General features: G+C 40.7%; 1 protein-coding gene across 1 annotated transcript in view; it reads right to left on the bottom strand.

Annotated features, from left to right (window-relative positions):
- Window positions 1-12,402: 12,402 nt before the first annotated feature.
- The window catches only part of LOC105812859, a 32,550-nt gene continuing 23,310 nt past the window's right edge, over window positions 12,403-21,642 (bottom strand). The window contains exons 7-8 of the mRNA XM_012647410.1: window positions 18,408-18,540; window positions 12,403-12,439 (exon numbers count right to left, since the gene is read on the bottom strand). Of these exons, the coding sequence (XP_012502864.1) occupies window positions 12,403-12,439; window positions 18,408-18,540 (170 nt within the window). The remainder of the gene's footprint in view (window positions 12,440-18,407; window positions 18,541-21,642) is intronic.

Genomic DNA, 21,642 nt, shown 5'->3' with positions numbered 1-21,642 from the left:
TTTCAGATGACAAAGAGAACAGGAATTAATGGATGTGTGAGAGTTCATTGCAACAAGCAAGCATGCGTGCGCTGGGGAGAAGAGGGAGCAGGAACAAAGGCAGGAAGTTCAGGTTGCTGTGGGGTGTTCGGGCGTGGCCTGGGCCAACTCGAGTGGACTCCTGTGATTTGCTTCCTTTGGTTCACCCCCTAAGTGGGTTTGTCTCAAATCATAAGCACCCAAAGGGATAGGAACTGTAGAGGGCCTTGGAGAAGAATGCAGTAAAACAAACACCTGCCTGCCTCGTGCCTGCTCAGCGCCCGTTCTGCCGCAGTCCTTCAGTTACTTTCTCCACTTGCAGGGGTGTGTGAACAAACCCAGTCTCAAGCTCTGAATTCTGGGACCCGTTTCCTCAGCTGCACAGTCTCCATTCCTTATGCTCAGTATGTCGAAGATACAGTTGCTTTCATTTTGGGGACTTTCCTTCAGCAAAATATTTCAGTCCTTTAGGAAAAACGTGTCTCTCGGTGCAAGTGGACATTTTTGTTGTTTATTTGGGCCTCACCCATTTCCCCCTTCCTCTGTGCGATTCATCTTTACTAAAATAATTTTTCCTGTTGTCAGGGAGGAAAAACTTTTCTTTTGCCTTCTTATATTCAGTCCTTGGGGGATTGCAAATTAAACTAACAGATTAGCAAGAGAAAAGACATTTTAATTCACAGAAGTAGTCAGTGTTCACAGAAAAGTGTGACTCAAAGAGGCAGTTACAATTTGATGCTCACATACTGTCTGAATAAGGGTAAGGGAGTAGGAGAAAGGGCATTTATGGGAAATAAATTTTAGAAAAGATAAGTAGGTTTTTAGGAGAATAGATGGAGATATGATAGTTTTGTGACATGTCTATTTAGGTGATTTATTATCCTTGTGCTGACATCTTGTCTTTGGTGATAGGAGTCAATCTTCCCTGGTTTTGAAACTGCTGGGAGGGAATTTATGGTAGTTGAATTCTTTTGGGAGGCTCTGCTTTTAGGAAGACAAGAGAGTTCAGAAAAACAAAACAAAACAAAACAACTCATCCTGCATCTGTTAATTCTCAAATGCCTTCAGCTTAAAATAACCTTTATGCCACAGTGGCATATTCTGAAATCCTTTATTGTATTAACAGAAAAAAGCCCAAACCTGGTGAAATTTGCCTATTAAACTGTCTTAGTTTCCCCCAAGGGGAACAATGTTTGAAATTATAAAGACAAAGCAAGAAAACTGTTCCTAGAAGCTAGAGATCAAAGCCAGCCCAAAATGTATATGCTACCTCCTCCTGGGAATGCCCTTCCAAGCAAACCCACTCTCCATCATACTTGTCAGACAAGAGCTATGGCTCATCTTCTTTCTTGGAAATAATTGTGTCCATGCTCAGAGGTCCCTGGGCATTTGGTAGTCTTCTTTGATCAGATGGAAACCTCCATTTCATTTGCCTCTCTTTGGAGAATTCCTTAAATCCCCCCAACTACCACATTTTATTCAATATAAGACATCAATCATCAATTGTATGATGTAGATCAATTTCAGACGTAAAAAAAAAAAAAGACCTGTAGAATATTTCTGAATACATGAAAAATATGATTGAAAAACCCATGCCTAAATCTCATGATGCCTTCTTTAGAAAACTTGTGACTGTCCTAAGAAAGTAGAGTTCTCAGGATTGATTTTGATCAATCTGTCTAAAATTGCTTTATATTGGATCTTCTTGAATCATAGGTGTGGATGCATCTAACACCCCCTGTGCATGCTTTTACAACTCTCTTCTGAATTCTGCTGGAGTTTTTTCTATGAGATATCAGTCATGTCTGCTTGAATGGCTCATTGTTGCTTCCAACTCAGCGGATGAAAAAGGAGTTCATGACCTTTCTTGCAAAATTTAGCTTCCCTTCAAGAGTTCCCTGTCTCTGCTTGAAGTATAATTCTCTCCTAGGTATAATTGTCCTGGTCTGAAACCATAGTCACTGTTGACTCTTCCCCCTTCCTCACCCTTCAGGTATAATTATCTGTTCATTCTTTCTTTAGAAGTTCCTAGAATCAACTCAATTTTCCATTCCCATCGTGGAGTCTGAACCTCATCCCCCTACCCCTGGATTGTGTCCTGGCTTGTTTCCTGCCTTTCCTCCCCAATCTGACACTCAATCTAACGAGCCTGGTTCATTTTCCTACATACACTTTTCCACCTGGCACTCTCCTGCTCAAAACGTTCCTCAGCTCCACAATATCATCAGAACAAAATCTAAACATCCCAGTTGGTCATTTAAGCCCTGCCACAATATGGCCTCAACCATCCCCGGCACTCTTCTCTAGGACCCTCGCCGGATTGGTCTGCACAGTCATCCAAACACACCCTAGGCTATCTTTTTTTCAAATTTTTTTTTTAAGACATAGTCTTGCTCTGTTGCCTGGGCTAGAGTGCCATGGTGTCAGCCTAGCTCACAGCAAACTCAAACTCCTGGGCTCAAGTGATCCTCCTGCCTCAGCCTCCCGAGTAGCTGGGACTACAGGCATGTGCCATCATGCCCCAGTTAATTTTTTCTGTTTTTAGTAGAGACGGGGTCTCGCTCTTGCTCCAGGCTGGTCTTGAACTCCTGACCTCAAGTGATCCTCCAGCCTCGGCCTCCCAGAGTGCTAAGATTACAAGCATGAGCCACTGTGCCCGGCCTTCTTTTCTTCATGTTTTAACATCTCTGAAATTGGACAGAATTTACTGTACCTGCTTTAACTGGTTTCCCCTCTGCCCTTAGGAAAAACGTACTCGGCTTTGTGTCCTCACTGATCATTCTTTGCCACTACATATTTGTGTCCTCCTAGGAAATTATAAAGACAAAGCAAGAAAACTGTTCCTAGAAGCTAGAGATCAAAGCTTTTAGTTTTTCTTTTACTTTTCTGGCACCGGGTCATGTAGCAACCAAAGAGCTGTTCCTGATGTTTAGCAAGTTCATCATAATTTATCAAACAATTTTAAATTTTTAAAAATTGACAGCTTATAAATGATAAAAACATTAAAATAGCAAGACAGGTATATGATTAAAAAAACTCAAGTACTGCTAATAGACTCTCCAGAAATTCCTATATTTGCACAAGAAGTCACATAATACATTAATTCCTTTAAAAAATTTTAAATTGTGGTAAAAGACACATAAAACTTACCCCCTTAACCATTTTTAAGTGTATAGTTTAGTAGTGTTACGTGTATTCACACTGTTGTGCAACCAATCTTCAGAACTTTTTTGTTTTGCAAACCCAAAACTCTGTACCCGTTAAACAACAACTCCCATTTCCCCCTCCCCTGAGTCCTGGTAACCAACATTCTGTTTTCTGTCTCTATGATTTTGACTACTCTAAGTATTTCACATAAGTGGAAGCATATAGTATTTGTCTTTTTTTGACTGGTTTATTTCACTTGACATAATATCCTCAGAGTTCATCTGTGTTGTAGCATGTGACAGAATTTCCTTTCTCTTCAAGGCTGAATAATGTTCCATTTTCTGTATATACCACATTTTGTTTATCCATTCATCTGTCAGTGGACATCTGGGCTGCTTCCACCTTTGGGTTATTGTGAATAATGCTGCCATCAATGTGGTGTACAAATATTTCTTCATGGTCCTGCTTTCAATTCTTTTAGGATATACACCAGATGTGAAATTCCTGGATCATGCTATATCAACTAATTTTTAATATAAAATTTTCACATATACTTTTCTCTGGCCTGCTTTTTAAAATAGTAGCAGTTGGATGCGTTTCTATATAAGCACTTACATATCCACATTATTCTTTTTATGGCTGCATGGTATTCCACCACATACATTTACTGTGATTTACTTACCTGAGAACCCTTTGAGAGACATTGAGCTATTTCCAATGTAAAATAAACAGTACTGCAGTTCCTCATACATAGTTCCCTGCACATGTGAGAGTAAACAAATTTCTAAAAGTATTATAGAATGGCTAGGTCAAAGGCTATGTATTTTTCGTTTTAATAGACATTGCCAAAAGACCTCTTAAAGAGGCACATTGATTTTATACTCCCACCCAGCGGCTATGAGTGGCAAATTTCAAAAAGTTTTTTTTTTTTTTTTAAAAGCAGGAACAATTTCTCCTGAGATCTTGTAAATTAGATATATGAATTCTGATAAATTTGTTAAATTGATCTCATTACTCTATAGTCTTTCTTATCCTGCCTAATGACTTATATTATTCTGACTCTTGTATTGTTGTTCACTTTTAATGTATGAGGATTTTGTCTTCTTAGCTAGATCCTTATATCCTCAAGAGTGGAGATAATTTACTATACCCATACCTACCTCCATGGCTAGTTTGGTTCCATGAACTTGCCCAGCACTTGTTCATTTTGTACATAGAATGAATGAAACTTTTTGTTTTTACTTCAAAATGAAGAGGTCTTGAGTCTTCTTTTTTTTTTCTTTTCTATTTTTCTTGAGTAGCTGTCATAGTTGAAATAACTGGAGCCACTCGATTCTAACATCCACGATAATAACAGTAGTAACAGCAGCCACTTACGTTTATTTTTGAGTGCATACTCTGAACGAGGCATTGTTCTAAAATGCTTGACACGTGTTGCCTCATTCAATGCTCACCACGTGAAATAGGTGCTATTCGTAACTTTATCTTACGTAAGGGGAAACTGAGGTGGAAAAGGCGAACTGATTTGCCCAAGGTCACCTGCTTGGACAGCAGCAGGTGCTCCACAGAGAATTCTGGTTCATCTAATTCCCTGGCCGTGCTCTTCATCCCAGCACCACAGTGTCAAGGCATATAAAACTCAACTCACCCAACTTGTCATCCGTTCATTGATCAATGACACCTCTTCTGCCTCCCATGGGGCTGTCTGGCATCTTCACAGTGCGGCAGAGTGATCAGAAGTTTCCTCATTTGGGGGAAATCCTCGTTTTTAGGAATGTTATCTTGTTATCTTTTAGGAAGTTATTATTTCCAAACATTCTTATTGTTCCTAACTCTAGATATATTTATGAACAAAGATACTTTCTTTCTTCTTTTAATTTTTAATTTTTTTTATTTCAGAGCATTACCGGGGTACAAACGCTTTGGTTATGTAAATTGCCTTTGCACCATCCCACAAGCATGCCCGTCCCCCAGACAGCGTGCACCACATCTCTTAGGTGTGGATTTACCCACCCCCTTTTTCCCCATCCCACCTGCCTGACACCCTATGAATGTTACTTCCCATATGTGCATATTAGTGTTGATCAATTAGTACCAACTAATTGGTACATGTGGTGTTTGTTTTTCCATTCTTGTGATACTTTCCTTACAAGAATGGGCTTCAGCTCCATCCAGGATAATACAGGAAGTATTAGTTCACCATTTTTTTTATGGCTGAGTAGAACTCCATGGTATACATATATCACATTTTATTAATCCACTCATGGATTGATGGGCACTTGGGTTGTTTCCACATCTTTGCAATTGTGAATTGTGCTGCTATAAACATTCGAGTGCAGACTTTCTTTCTTTTTTCTATAAAGAATATTACTTTCTTCAAATTGTAAATTTCACATGCAGGAGAGAAGAAGCCCCAGAGAAGAATCGCACCTCTTTTTACTAAGGCCTACTTGTGAAACCCACATTTTAGAAAATGACAAGTGTGATAGGATTAATACTACTCTGAACCTTCATAAAATAGTCTTATCAAATTTTAGAACTTGAAAGGGGCTTGGTTACAGTAAAAAATATCATTCCAGAACAAGCAATATTTTTATAGGTATGCTGCTTGGCTGTGGAAACAGATGACGTCCATGGCGTCCATATTCAGTTTTTAGCCTGTGAAATAATGAACAGGAAATCTTAAATTGAAAAAAGAAAAAAGCAAAGGGGAAGTTCAGCTTCATACAATGTAGAATAAACATAGGAAAAGCATTCCCTCCTAAGAGGTAGCACAGGCTTCATAAAGAGTAGACCAGCAGCAACTAGGATTTGGGTGGGGGTGAGAGTTGAAGGGAGGTAGGGTCTGCACTAACAACTCTGCTGTTCTCTTACTGCTTGTCTATTGGTACAATCGTCATCCATCAGAATGGAATGATGGTTTAGGGCAATGTGACCTAGAACCTAAATCCTCATGCGCCTGCAGCTGACGGCGAGGTCGACCCCAGCCTGAGTGCCCAGGCTCCATACAGCTCCCCCTGGTGGCCACTACTCACCGACACAGACACCCAAGAACATACCTTTTTCTTCTTTTTACGGGTAATACCAGATTTCTTGCTGTTTTCCCAAATAGATCTGAAGGTGTCTGAAGAGATTTGGGGAGTGACTGTGATTTTTAAGATTGGTAGTTTACCTGAATGGGGGAAGAACATAATCATAAATGGGTAGGATATTTCACAGCTCCATGGGCTGGACTGGTCTCAGGCTTCTAGGGGAAGCATCCCCCACATTCTTATTAGCTGGGCAACTTTCCTCTCACCTGCTACCCTTCTCCTATGTCTTCTTGATGTGAGGGATCACGACAATTACTTTACCTCTGAAAGAATTTCCCATATTTGTCATTTTCTTTCCCATTCCCACTGTCATATCTTTTACCTGGATGATACAGTATACTGAAAGAAATAAGAATGAATAAATGAAATGGTCCTGAAGTTTTCTGTTTCCTTTTTAGTGAAAAAACAACCCTGTAAGATGTGCACAACGGCTTGTCTTTTTGTTATCTTTTTTTTTTTTTTTTTAAAGAAATGAAGTTGCTGGTATTTCTGAGCAAGGTTTCATTGTGTGTATTCCATCATCAATGGTAGGTCATTAAGAACTTCTTGGTAGGCAAATAAGTGACCTCAGGCTGTTAATGTGGATTTCATGAACAAATTAGAATTAGAATTAGAAATTAGTTTGTTAACTTGCAAGTGGTAAGAACACAGAAACAATTAATGGAAGATCATTAGTTCTATAATCAGTGATATTACTAACTGCTATTAATGTTTAAAATGATGCCATTAGGGCTAAGTGGCAGGGATTTTCCCTACAAAATCCAGCCAGTGAACCTTGTTTCGACAATTCCTCCTTGGTGTTCAAATGAACAATCTGATTGAAGTGCTCTGGATGCATTAAGGCTACTCATGAGATATACTATTAGATTTGAAAAAAATAATTTCTTGAACTTTAAATTACTTTTTAATGATTTTTAAATGAGTATTTGTATTTCTAGGTTGGTATTTCACAATTATCTTCTCATTTGTGCAAATTAAAACATTTACTAAGCAAGCATGATGTTTTCCAGCTCCAAATACATACTCAGTGATAATCATTTTCCATCAAGTCCTCTGAGACCAAACATCATTAGCATTCACTACAGCAATGGTTAGAAAGCTGCCTGCAGTCTCGTAATGTCTTCTGTCGCAGTGTATAATGAAAAAGTTACTGTGGTGCCAGGAGAAACAAAATGAAAACATTAACCTGCCTTCAGTTTATTGAGCTTAAATCGAAACTAAATTTGAATTCAATTTAACAGGATAATTCTGTTGAATCTGAATTCAACTCTAATGGAATAGGAAGTAGATGTTCTAATTCTCTAAAATAAAGGGGTAATTAAAAAATCTTGGAATCACTTGATTGGCTGTTAAAAATGCTATAGTTTTAGTTTTAAAAATGGCAGTATGATAGACAGTAATATCATTATAATTCTTCTCTCAAAAATGCTGCCAGCATTAAAAGAAAAATTCAATATGTAATCATGTCACATCTCTTAGATATTTCACTAGGGAAATGTAAAGACTGGATGCTTGTGCTACTTAATTCTCTCTTCTTGATGTGCCTGGTAACATAGCAAGGGTGCTCCCCACTTTTCTCAACATTGAATTTGTATTTTCAAATCTGTTCATGAAGTGTTTCGTTGAGCTTCATTGAAAAAGACATTTCTTTGCCTCCTCTCTGTCGGCTGTGAGAGTAGCCATCATTAATTCTGGCTGTGCATACTGGTGATGGAGACCAGGGGTGACTGACCTGAACCAACTCATTCCAAATGTGATTGTCTCCTTCCAAGGGGTTGCAGGATCAGAATGCTCCCCCTATGCCAATCACAATTTAACCATTCTTTGATGATCCAGAAAGCACATCATGACCTTATGGGGACTGTTACTTGAGTTTCCCAACTGATATCTGAAGAAATCTTTGCAGGTTGGGCTGGGAATAGAGTATGGGAGAATAGGCGAGGATGAGAGGAGAGAGAGGAAAAAAAGCAATAGAGAAAATTTCACTTTAAAAGCATTCATTACTTAGTTCTGAGGCTGCATATGACATCAAAAAATTTCTTGAACTCTGCAAACCACTGGACCGGTTGACACAATGGTGGACAGGCGGTGGCTGTGTTCCTGGCCATCACATAGCCCAGACCAGTTATTTAAATGAAAAAAGTGGAGTAAGTTGTGAGTATTACAGTGTTTGGGAATGAGCGGGTGTCAGCAGAGAAAAGCACATAAACCGAAAGCACTCTACCTGTCTTTCTGGCTCTCAGTGCCTCAAGTATGTCAGCAGCAGCCATTTCTCCCAGGACATTGTTTCCAAGGTCAATTTCCCTTAAGTGGGCAGAGTATTTGATCACACTGCTCAAAGAAAATTACAAAAAAAAAAAAAAATTGGTATTGTGCCAAGCAAAGAAACTCCATTCAGTTATTTTAGAGAATGATCTTTCTTTTTAGATTCTCTCCAGCACGCTCCCACCCCAACTCCAAGACGATACACTGACCCACTTTGAGACTGAAGACATCCTGAAGCCAGTTTTTCCCAATTTAATCTCTCTAATTTGGATGCTTCTCCTAGGTAAATTGGTAGAATAAGGATTTTTAGTTGCCTTAAATCCACCATTCATTTACTTATTCAAAAGACATGGTGTGATATTGTGCAGGACTTCCCAGTCACTTAGATTTTACACACCAGCAAAATGTCCAAAAATTCGGAGGGACTGAAAAAGCTTTGGCAACTTCTAGTACATCAAATAAACAACAACTCTCACCTAGCAACACTATGAAAGAACAAATATCTTTACATAAAATTGGGAAGGGCATAGTCTTAAAATAAAGGATAGCTCTTTAAATCAAATAAGTTTAGCTTTATGAAAAATAAACTGCACTGTCTTTATTTTTCTATTTTCTTTGAGGACTGTTGAAAATTCTTTAAAGTGTAGGCCTGGCACTGGCCTTCTGACTGGTCTTTGTGACTCTCTAGCATAATGAGTGGACACGGAATCTGGGTGATGGCCTCGGCTTCCGGTCAGGTTTGACCCCTTGTCAAATCATGTAGTCATGGGCAGCCCATGTGAGAAAGGTCTCACCTTTCTCATCTGTAAAACTGGCCTGAAAAGGGCTATTCTGCCTATTTCACAAGATTGTGGTGAAATCAGAATAATAGTTTATATGAAAGCATCTTGCAAACACAGTACCAATGATGCTATTATATTGAGTGCATTCTTATTAAATGCATATTGTGTGCTTAGCACTGCAGGGATTAAGAGAATTTAACACATGGCTTCTGCTCTGAAAGAAATTATCATATCATCAATAGAACAATTTGAGGCTGGGTGTGGTGGCTCATGTCTATAATCCCAGCACTTGGTGAGGCAGGATGATCGCTTGAAGACAGGAGTTAGAGATCAGCCTGAGCCACGTAGCAAGTCCCCATCTCTACAAAAAATAGAAAAAATTAACCAGGTGTGGTGGTGCACATCTGTAGTCCTAGCTGCTTGGGAGGCTGAGCTGGGAGGATTGCTTGAGCCCAGGAGTTTGAGGTTCCAAGTGAACTATGACCTGGCTACTACACTCCAGCCTGGGTGATAGAGTGAGACCCTGTCTCAATCAATCAATAAAACGATAAAACAATTTTGAGCCCTTCCCATGTGCTGGGGGTATGAAATTTCAGTTAGGGTCAACACTGACTATGACACCACTCTCTTCCTTGCTGTACATATTTTCCACTGATTCAACAGCCAGAATTCAAGGCTGGTGCTGGATGGTCCTGTCAGACTCTCCCTCCTGATGGTCTTGCTCCCAGGGAAAGTCTGTCTAGTCAGGACTTGACCAGCTTTGGCTTCCTCAACTGCCTGGCTGTGTCCAATTTCTTTGGACAGGATGGGTGAGAGGGGGACCAAGGAGTCCACACACGGAGGGCAGGGAGTGTGGAAGACAAACTTCATAATTCGACAATTCTGCATCTAGGTCAACTCCGGAGGCCGTGGATTTAACCACTGCATCATGCGGCCTCACAGGAGCTGAGCTTTGATGGAGTATTCACTATGCACCAGCCGTGAGCAGGGCCACCCACATGAGTACGCGCTTGTGTCCCGTACAAAGGCGCCTTCGGAGGGGGTGAGTGGGGCTGAAATCCGGCCCAGCTCTGGGCCCTGAAGCACGGACCTCAAAAGGGAACTCCCTCTGACTCAGAGGCGGTATCTTTATGATTCATCCGTCCGGAGGGGCTCTTTTCCTAATTTGTGCAAAGGTGCTATTCATAGTTAGTGCCCTGGGCGCTATATTTAGCACCGACATACATTTAACCCTATAGCAATCGCTTGAGTTAGACACTATTATGATCTCCATTTTTACAAATGAGGAAACCGAGGTAAAGGGAAGCTATTTAACTTTCTTGGGATTAAACTGCTAGTAAATCGCGGAGCAGGCCTGTGATGCCAGGCAATCTGCTTGATTCAAATATGCCAAGAAAATATACGTTGATCTCCAGTTCTCAATTCTTACACTTTAGAAAAGAAAACAAAATGATTTAACTATTTCATGTCAGAATGAAAAAAAAAAACAGGGGAAAGGAATCCCTGGCACTGGTGCACGTCGATAGTGGTGTTCACGTTCCCTGTCGCACAGAGCCCTACACTCTGAAGGTCCCCTCGCTTGGTTCAGTGCTCTGCTACTGTCATCTTGAAATTTCTTGATGATATTTGGATAAAGGGCCATGAGTTTCCATTTTGCACTAGGTTCTCACAAATTATGTAGCCATTTCTGCCATCATCTTCGTGCGTTCAGAGCTGAAAGCATCTGACGAAGCGCCAGGCTTCAGCCGTCGCACTGCTCTGCCAGCCCATAGACCGCCGCTCGATGAGTCCTGATCAGAGCGAGGGCTGGTTCATGACCACGGCAACCAGCCGGGCCATTTGGCTCCTGCCTTAAGCTCAAGGAAGCCACTGGCGCTGGCTGTAGGGGTAGACTAACGCAGCAAAGCTAGATCAGGCCTCATCACAAACAAAGGCCTGGCATCCCTTGTCCCCAAACTAGTTAACCTGAAGGTGGGGATAGACCCAGGTGGTACCAGGTGAAACTGAGGGACTAATCTGATTAGGTCTGCCAAACTTAACCTGCTCCACTTGCTTTTGGTCACTGGGTTTTTGTTATTTTTTTCCCCATATAGCTAAAAGCCATGCTTTAAACACTATAATTTAACCTCCAATTGCTTCCTTAAAGATAACATTTCTGTATGTCGTCATGGTAATGGTCACTTATGTTGTTTTTCAGGAACTGGGGGGCAGCTCCTGTCCAGTTCAAACTGGTTGAGACCACCGGCCCTCCAACTGGGCCTGTACCAATGTTCGAGAGGAGGCCTTGGGACGTCAGGGGGCCACACCCCTCACCCTCAGATCATGCTAACACCACCATTTCATGAACCTGTGTCCTATGAAGAGCCATGAGCCCCAACCATGCTTGTGCAGATCACCCATTACTTCATTTTTCCCCACTGCCGATCACCTTTTCCCACGCCTTAGCCCACCCCATTTCTCTAACCGTAAGTATCCCTAAACTTTATCTTCGGGGAGGCAGATTTGAGAGCTGTTCTCCTTCCTCCTTGCTGGGCTGCTCTGTGAATAAATCTTTACTCTTTTGCAAAGCCTGTTGTCACAGCAATTGGTTCACTGTTCATGGGCAGAATACACCTGGTCAGTATCATCTAGGGTGACTAGAGCCAGCAGGTAGGCAAGTGGCTTGTGCCTCATATTCTCCATCACCAAACCTTACCCCAACATAAATGCATATGCATAAGCCATTCTAAGTATATTCAGTTAAGCAGACCCCACGAGCTGACTGTGCTACATGTTCCCAGACAATTCCCCTGGCTCCCCTTGCATCCACTGAGCTCCTCCTTCCTAGATATTCAGGACCCAAATGATAAAAGGTGATGAGCCACAAATGTGTTTCTTGAAATACTCCTGGAGTCTGTTTGATCGTCCTCCAACTTTCCCTACAGCTGGTCTGACAGGGTGGGCTGGGGCTGCAAAGACAGTGCTTCCACTTCCAGGGCACCAGCCCATCGGCACTGCAGAGGAGTGCAGAGAGAGAGTGAGCGTCACAGCTGTGAAGGCGGAAATGGAGAGGGGTAGCTGTGCTTGAGGAGAGTGTGCAACTCACTGCACAAGTCACATCAGAAAGTCACCAACTGCCCATGAGATGAGGTGAGGCTGAAAAGACACAGAATAGTTAAATGGTTCAAAAACTATGGATGTTAAATTTGCACTAAGCTGTCATTATGAGTTCAAGTTGGTTAGGTCACTAAAGTAAGAATAGTTGAAAGGGAATGCAAAATCAAGGATAGTGGCTAAAAAGTGGTCAGCAGAGGCAGGTTGGTGCAGGAAGAGTCAGGGTGAAACAGGTGGGTTGAGCAGAGAGGGGAACAGGGCGTGCTCCAGGGTTGTGTGAGGGTGGGGTGCTTCGAACAAGGAAATGGCTTAGACTTTGAGCCAGTAAGACGCAGGTTTGAAACTCAACTTTATAGTTACAACTCTGACATTCTGGGAAACTGATTTACCCTCTTTGAACTTTAGTTTACTCATCTATAAAGTGAGAATAATAACATTTATGACTTAGGGTTGATGTGAGGAGTAATAAAACTATATTCTTAGCATCTATTGCATAATAGTTGCGCTATAAAATGAAGCAGGACTTCCCCTTTTGGCCATGATGGAGTAACAGGGACTGGATTTATCCTCCACCCAAAACCAATTTTAAAAAAAACAGAGAAAATATATTGAGCAATGGTTTTCAGACATTGGAAAACAGGCAGCATAGAGCAACGATCCCTGAAAAGGGGGAACACATGAAGTGAGCCCCGTGAATGTGCCAGCTTACTGCCTGAAGGGAGTTTCCAGATTGCAGCACTGGGAAGAGGGGGGCAATCCGATTCTGTTGGTCTCACTGAGTTTCCATTTTGCACTGGGTGCCCACAAATTACGTAGCCAGTTCTGCTATCATGTTTAGTGTATTCTGAAGAGTTTGGATAGAGATGGCTAGAATTTATAGGACAGAATATTGGAGAGGAGAGGCCTTTACAGAAAAAGAGAGCTCTGTGCTTTCTGCAGAGGGCTTACCCCAAATCTTTGGTTGAGTACTAATCAGCATACACTTTTGAGGAAATTACCAAGGCTAGGGAAGTATCACAGGACAGGAGCAGATGGAACAATCTCTGAAGTTCATACAGGGCTGGAAACAGTTAAAATACCCACCAGCCAGAGTGTAAAAACCTCCTAATACAGAGAGCATCAAGTAGAGTCCTAAAAAGAGTATTATCTCCATAGAGGGACCAAATTCATGCTAGAGTAAAAGCTGTTCTGGATATGTCCTAACAACATTTTAAAGCAAACCTCAGAGGAATCCAGTTCTTGCCAAAGAACTTAACTGCATCACAGAAAAAAGCCCCAAAATATTAAAAAGAATAAAAAACGAGTTTAAAAAAATTCATCACCCAACATAAATTCATCATGTCTAGCCTTCAATAAAAAATTACTGAAGCAGGACAATTTGACCCAGAAGAAAAATTAATCAATGAAAACACCCAAAAATGACACTGATAATAGAATTAGTAGTCAAAGACATTAAGACATTCATTTTAAGCATACTTTATATATTCAAGAAAGTAGAGGAAAGTATGAAGACTGAAATGAAAGCTGTAAAAGAGGCTCAAGTTGAACTTGTAGAGATTAAAAAGTACAATGTCTGAGATAAAAAATACATCATATGGAATTAACAGCATAGTAGACATTGCAGGAGAAAAGATTAGTGAATGTGAAGACATAGCCATAGAAACTATCCAGAATGAAATGCAGAGGACAAACAGACCAAAAAAAATGAACATAGCATTATTTACCTGCGGAACAAAATCAAGTAGCCTAACATACAGGTAATTAGAATTCCAGAAGGAAAAAGAGAAGAGTGATAGAAAAAGATACCTGAAAAATAGTGGTCAAAACTTTCCAGATTTGAGAAAAGCTATAAATGCATGGATTCAAGAAGTTCAACAAACCCCGATCAGAAGAAACAAGAAAAGAATCATACTAAGGCATGTCATAATTGAATTGTTGAAAACCAGTGATAAAAAGAAAGTTTTAAAAGCAGTCAGAGAGAAAAAAAGACAAATTATATACAAAAGAACAGACATAAAAACGATGTTTCTTCAGAAGCAACACAAGCAGAAGACAGTGGAGCAACTTCTTAAAAGTATTAACTGTCAACCAAGAAATCTATACCTAGCAAAAAAAAAAAATCTTTAAAAATGAAGGCAAAACAGACTTGTTACATATACAAAAGCTTGGAGAATCATCACTAGCAGATCAGGACCATAAGAAAGGTATAAAGTAAGTCTTTCAGACAGAAGGATATAATACCAGACAGAAATTTGAATATATCCAAAAGAATGAAGAATGCTAGAAATGGTAACTATGTGAATAAACATAAAAGACTACCACCTTATTAAAAAATAACTGCTTAAAACAAATATAATAATGTATTATGGGACTTATAACATTTGTAAAAATAGAATATATTACAAGAAAAGCACAAAGAATGGGAGGGAAATGAAAGTATACTACCTATAAGATTTTTATACCATAAGTGAAGTAGTATAATAGTATTTGAAGGTAGACCATAATAAGTTAAAAATGAGTGCTGTAAACACTAGGGTATCCACTAAAAAAAAAAAAAAGACAGAGGTATAGCTAATGAGTCAATAAAGGAGATAAAATTGGAATTATAAACATTACTCAATTCAAAAACAGGCAGAAGGCTGGGCGCGGTGGCTCACGCCTGTAATCCTAGCACTCTGGGAGGCCAAGGTGGGAGGATCGCTCAAGGTCAGGAGTTTGAGATCAGCCTGAGCAACAGTGAGACCCCCATCTCTACTAAAAAAATAGAAAGAAATTAGCCAGACAACTAAAAATATAGAGAGAAAAAATTAGCCGGGCTTGGTGGCTTATGCCTGTAGTCCCAGCTACTTGGAAGTTGAGGCAGAAGGATTGCTTGAGCCCCAGAGTTTGAGGTTGCTGTGAGCTAGGCTGACACCACAGCACTGTAGCCTGGGCAACAGAGTGAGACTCTGTTTCAAAAAAAAAAAAAATAAATAACAGGCAGAAAACTACTTTAAAAAGGAACAAAAAACAGATAATAACAATAGAAAAAAATGGCAAGATAGTAGATTAAAAACCCAACCACATTGATAATCACATTGAATGTAATGGTCTAAACAATTAAAAGACAGGTTGTCAAATGGATAAATAGAAGTCTCAACTACATGCTATCTATAAGAAACCCAATTTGAATATAAAAGCACAGGCTAAAAGTAAGAGGATGAAGACAGATATATTATGCTAATATATGTATATTTTTTGAGACAATAAGGCAGTCTTGCTCTGTTGCCCTGGGTAGAGTGCTGAGCTCCCTGTAGCCTCAAACTCCTGGGCTCAAGCGATCCTCCTGCCTTGGCCTCCCAGAGTGCTAGGATTATAGGCGTGAGTCACTGTGCCCAGCCTTATGCTAATATTAATCAAAAGAAAGCTGTAGTGGCTATATTAATATTACTTAGGCTTGTCCTGAATTCCTGAGCTCAAGGGATGCTCCTGCCTGCCTGCCTGAGTAGCTGGGACTACAGGCACACACTGTTGTGCCCAGCATTGAAATAAGTGTGTTCTCCAACCACAGCAGAATTTAATTAGAAATCAACATGAGAAAGATATCTGAAAAATATACAAATAAGTGAAAATTAAGCAAAGCTCTTCTAAATAACCCTAGATTTGAGAAGAAATGAAAAGATAAATTAGAAAATAGTTTGAACTGAATGAAATGAAAATAAAATACATCAAAAATTATAGGATGCAATGAAAGCAGTGCTTAGTGTTAATATAAACATTTATATTAGAAAAACAAAAAGATTTAAAATTGGCCAGGTGTGGTGGCTCACGCCTGTAATCCTAGCACTCTGGGAGGCTGAGGTGGGAGGATTGTTTGAGCTCAGGAGTTCGAGACCAGACTGAGCAAGAGCGAGACCCTCTCTCTACTAAAAATAGAGAAATGAGCTCGGAGTGGTGGTGTGCACCTGTAGTCCCATTTACTCTGGAGGCTGAGGCAGGAGGATTTCTTGAGCCCAGAAATTTGAGGTTGCAGTGAGCTACGATGATGTCATTGCGCTCCTAGAGGCAACAAGAGAGACTCTGTCTCAAAGAAAAAACCAAAAAGATTTAAAATCAATTAACTAAAGCTTCCACCTTAATATTCTAGAAAAAGAAGAGCATATTAAACCCCAAGTAAGCAGAATAAAGAAAATAATAAAATATTAATAATAAAGATAAGAAGTCAAGAAGTTGAAAACAGAAAAATGGTAGAGAAAATCAAGAGCTGGTTCTTTGAGAAGATCAATAAAATTGATAAATTTCTAAACAGATCAATCAGAAAAAGAGAAACACAAATTATCAATATCAAGAGTGAAAAAGGAGACATGTCTATAGATCTGATACCAAAGGATCATAAGGAAATATTATGAATAACTTTATGCCTATAAATTTGATAACTTAGTTGAAACAAATTCCTTGAAAGACACAAACTACTAAAGCTTTACTCAAGATAAAATATCCAGAATAGCCCTATATCTATTAAAGAAATGGAATTTGTAGTTACAAATCTTCCATAAAGAGAGCTCCAGGTTCAGATGTTATCACTGATATATCTATTGAATATTTGAGGATGAAATAATGCCAATGCTACACAAATTATTTCATAAAATAGAAGAAGAGGTAACATTTCCTAGCAAACTCATTCTGTAAGGCCAGAATTACCCTGATCCTAATACCAGACAAAGACATTAGAAGAAAAGGACAGACTAATATACCTCATGAACATAGACACAAAAATCCTTAACAAAATGTTAGCAATATACCCAAAGGATAATATATCAGCAATATATTAAATTTAGCAATGTATTAAAAAAGTAATAAAATGAAGTTTATTAATAAAATTGGTATAGAAAAAGCAGCAAAGCTATCCAAGTTGGAAATCTTCCCATCCTTCCTGAATAAGGAAGCAATGTACATTAAAGAGGGAATCTTTTGGCCTGGCCCGGTGGCTCACGCATGTAATCCTAGCACTCTGGGAGGCCGAGGCAGGCGGATTGTTTGAGCTCAGGAGTTCGAGACCAGCCTGAGCAAGAGCGAGACCCCGTCTCTACTAAAAATAGAAAGAAATTAATCGGACAACTAAAAATATATAGAAAAAATTAGCCGGACCTGGTGGCGCATGCCTGTAGTCCCAGCTACTCGGGAGGCTGAGGCAGAAGGATCGCTTGAGCCCAGGAGTTTGAGGTTGCTGTGAGCTAGGCTGACGCCACGGCACTCTAGCCCGGGCAACACAGTGAGACTCTGTCTCAAAAAATAAAAATAAAAAAAAAATAAAGAAGGAATCTTTTACTTCTAGAATTATAAATAGTCATCTATCCTCCAGCCGCAAGCCTTGGCTGTGTTTTGTTAGTCTCGATTGTCACATGGTGCTGTCCCTACCGACTGCCTGAGACGGTACAGCCTGGAGCCATCTCCACCCAGAAAGTTTTTCCTAGAGTAGCTGCAAACCCTGACTTGTGGCTGGGTCCGCGGGGTGGGCAGGGGGACGGGTGTAGATTCAGTAGAGCTGGACAGGGAGATGCCTAAGGTTGTCAGGATAAACATGGCAAGGAAATGTTCTGTTTTCCATATGCTTTCGAGAATAGCTGCATCCTCGTGCCTGAGGAGGTTGGGACAACTTTGTAATCAAACATGAAACAGTGTTTACTCCCAAGTAGGCTGCCTTTCTTCCTCAGGTCACCTCGTTTATATTTTACATTATATCCTGACTTTAGAGAAGAAAAATCTGGAGGTCATACCTCCTCTTTCCTCAGTTGCAAACTTCTTAAAATGCGGCTTCTAGTGTGGTCTTCGAGACCCCGTTACGGGTTCACACGCGACTGTTTGCCACGTCAGGTACCAAGACTACGATGGGTCACTGCTTCCTTCTCAGGGCTGAAAAACCTCACTGGAAACTGCTAAAAAGCTGCGATTACATCATTGTCTCCATGATTTAATTCAAACACGGGCTTTTGGAAGGCGAACAAATAAAACCTCTTAATCTGCTACTCACCGTGTTAAAATTTGAGTGAATTCCAGCAAGTCGTTTTCTCCTCTTCCTTTTCCATCTATGCCGTTATCTGCCAGGTGCAACTTCACCAACCAAGGACCAGCTTCACTCAGACCTTTACTCTTCTTCTTGATTCCTGCAAGGGAATCAGAGTACTTTGTTATTTTTAGAGAAGAGTTCTCGTTTGTCACCAGCTAAGCTGATTTTATTTTCTTAAGACGGTGCTTATTGGACCTGTGTGAGCGCATGCATTCTGCAATGCAGTCAAGGAGACACCACCCAAGTGATTTTCCTCGTTTTATGCTCAGTACATCCTTTGTTCTTTACAACAGGAAGCCCAACATTGCTCTGCATGAAAGGAAATACATCCAAGATTCAGCTTGTCGCCTTTACTTTTACAAAAGAGGAAAATCGATGTCTTTAGAAATTTCTTGGTAGAAGATGAATGAGTTGTCCGCTGATCCTGGGAAGGCGACAGCATGCATAAGGAGATTCAGTCCTCTGAAGGAGCCTGAAAAGTGAGCTCTAGAAGTTTGAAGGAGAAAGGACCATCTTGCCTCTGTAGACTTCATGACTGAGGTCAGGGGTCCTCGTCAGTCTACGCAGCTTTCATAAAGTCCATCGTACTGCTGTGCAGCAGCATGTGCACATTTAATGTATACCAGTTTGAGCGTAGGAGTTTGGCAAAGAGAAAAACAGGAAGGGGATGGAGGAAGAGAAATAGCTGTGGCCATAATGCAGGCTCATCCACTCGGTAAACATGAGATGGGAGATCTCGAGCTCCAGCCCCAAAGTCAAATAGCTTCCCGGAGCTTCCAAACGTTTAGAGTTAAATGCACGCCCTGAACACTAGCCAGACACTTCATTCGGTGCCCAGTGAAGAAAGAGTAGGTGATCTGTTCCAAAGCTGGGGAAGAAACTGTGTGAAGCTTAGAGATAGTATGTCCATATATTGCACTGTGCGGGCAATTTAAGGGATTTTAAAGGCTCATTTAACTAAATTTAACTAACTATACACTAATTTTGGTCAACATGGTGACTTGAGAGCCTAACCCCAGGGCTAGACTTGAATTCATTCAGCATTTGACACATATTTTTGAACTCCTACGATGTGTTGGGCACTGGTTTGGGTGCTGGGGCTCCACGAGAGAATGAAAGAGACAAAAACCCTGCCCTTATGAAGCTGATGTTAAGGGAATGTTAACTGGTGTGTAGGAAGAGCAAGGAAGAGAGAAGAGTCAATGACGATCAAGTATAAAGTTTCCAATCCTTAAAAGAAAACTGACTTTTTAGGGAAAGAAAGTAAATTTGGACATCGGGCCATCCTAGGTTAACAGTTGGAAAAAAGGAAAAGGTATGCTTTTTTTAAAAAAAGGGTTCCATTGGTTTCTTTGGATTTGAATCTAATCTGCTGGATTGTTGGATGAGATAGACAGGATTTATTTCCTTCAGAACACAGGTGCAGGGATGAAAACTGGCCCATCCTTTGGTTTTATTGGGGATAAGCCTAGCTTTTCTCAATCTCGTTTGTCCTCATGTCCAGGGCATGGGAGCAATAGCAAATGTCAGCTGTCATGAATGATGAAACAGTGTTATACTATTCATGCTAGAACAGCATCTGACACATGGTGGGTATTTAATAATTGTTGAATAAATGAATCAATGACTAGTAGAGTGTAAAGTGCAATCGTATTGTAGAAACTTTTATGTCACTGTTCATTGTTTTTCCAAGTACGGTGTCACTAATAATGCCTTGATGCGTGAACATGAATGGAATATAATTTTTTTATTTATAAAATCTCTTCACAAACATAAATGCCTTTGGAAAGTTGAGCTGACTGCCCAGAATGATTAATGACGTGGATACTGATCACATGTGGCACTGATTTCTTTTTGTCCCCTTCTGGCATGCCAGAAAGCAGCAGTGGCCAACGGGGGCAAGGCTGAAGGCCAAAGGCTAAATTCCTTTACAGCTGCTCAGCTTTGCAAGGAAAGAAACCTTCTCAGCCAATCTACACCCCTAGCTGAGCCAGCGTGGCTCAAATGGGCCCTTGGCAAGGAAGGATGCTTCCGGGCCTGTGATTGGCCTGGTACAACTTGCACACCCTTGGGAAAAACAATCCAAATCTCCCCCCAGTTGATGGTAAAATGGGTAACAATGTCATCTTTGCCCATGAAAAATAACCAGTTTGGAAAATGCTGGTGTAAACAACTCTCCAGAATGTGGCCCTCTAGCGAGTTCTAGAGCCCCCGTTGGAAGGCAGGAAGGCTGGCACTGCGCAGCACAGGGATTTTCTGCTCCGGGACTTTTACCAAAGTTCAAGCAAAACTAAATTCTTCTCTCTGGGTTGAAAACAAATTCCTTGGTATAAGGGTGAGTGCGTGCTCAGGCCCTGGTTGTACTTGATCCACTCCAGCTGTATTCACCCCAACCCATTTTTACCTAATTTTACATTTCTGTACAAATGTTTACTAAAACAAAAACATGCTTGCCAATGATGACCACTTTAATTTACTCTCTGTCTCAGAGAACTTAGCAGTGACATGGCTATGCCTAGATGTGCCTAAGAGGCAGGGTGATGTAGTAAAATTCATAAAATCCCCAGGTTTAAAACCTCCCTCTGGAAAGCGCTGCACAACTCCTTGGAAAGTCACTTAACTTCCCTGAACCCAAATTTCCTCATTGGTAAAATAAAGATCGTAATACCCGTCTCCTAGAAGCATTGTAAGGATTGACTGAGAAGCACTGTGAAATAACAGTGTTTGTGGCACTTAGTACACAGTATTAGTGGCTTGCTTCCCAGTGTCACCTCTGGATTTCATAAGTCCTGCAACGCCAGAGTCAGAGCAACCTGATGGAGAACGTCCATGTGTGAGGCTCCGTCCCTTCCACCGCTGCCTCCCCGATGATCAGACATATATTTCTGATGATGGCAAGTCTTGCCTGGAAGCCACTCCACAGATCGAGTATGGAACTCCCCCCCGCACCAACCCTGTGCTTCCTTCCGTTTTCTCTCTGGTTAATTGCCAAACTTGCCCACGTGTCCCTGACTTCAGAATCTTTCTTACCACTCCCATTGATCTTGCTACTAGATCCTGTCAATTCTCCCTGCTAAATACATCTATGCTCTATTGTCGTCCTCCTCCCATCCACCACTGCAACCTCAGGTCTCCACTTTATCTTCTCTTGTTTGAACTAGAGTAAAAGAATCCTGCTTTTCTGCTGGCTCCCTGCTCC

This window comes from Propithecus coquereli, unplaced genomic scaffold (assembly GCF_000956105.1).
Source record: "Propithecus coquereli isolate 6110/MARCELLA unplaced genomic scaffold, Pcoq_1.0 Scaffold268, whole genome shotgun sequence".
Taxonomy (NCBI): domain Eukaryota; kingdom Metazoa; phylum Chordata; class Mammalia; order Primates; family Indriidae; genus Propithecus; species Propithecus coquereli.
This window is presented reverse-complemented; position numbering and strand designations above follow the sequence as displayed.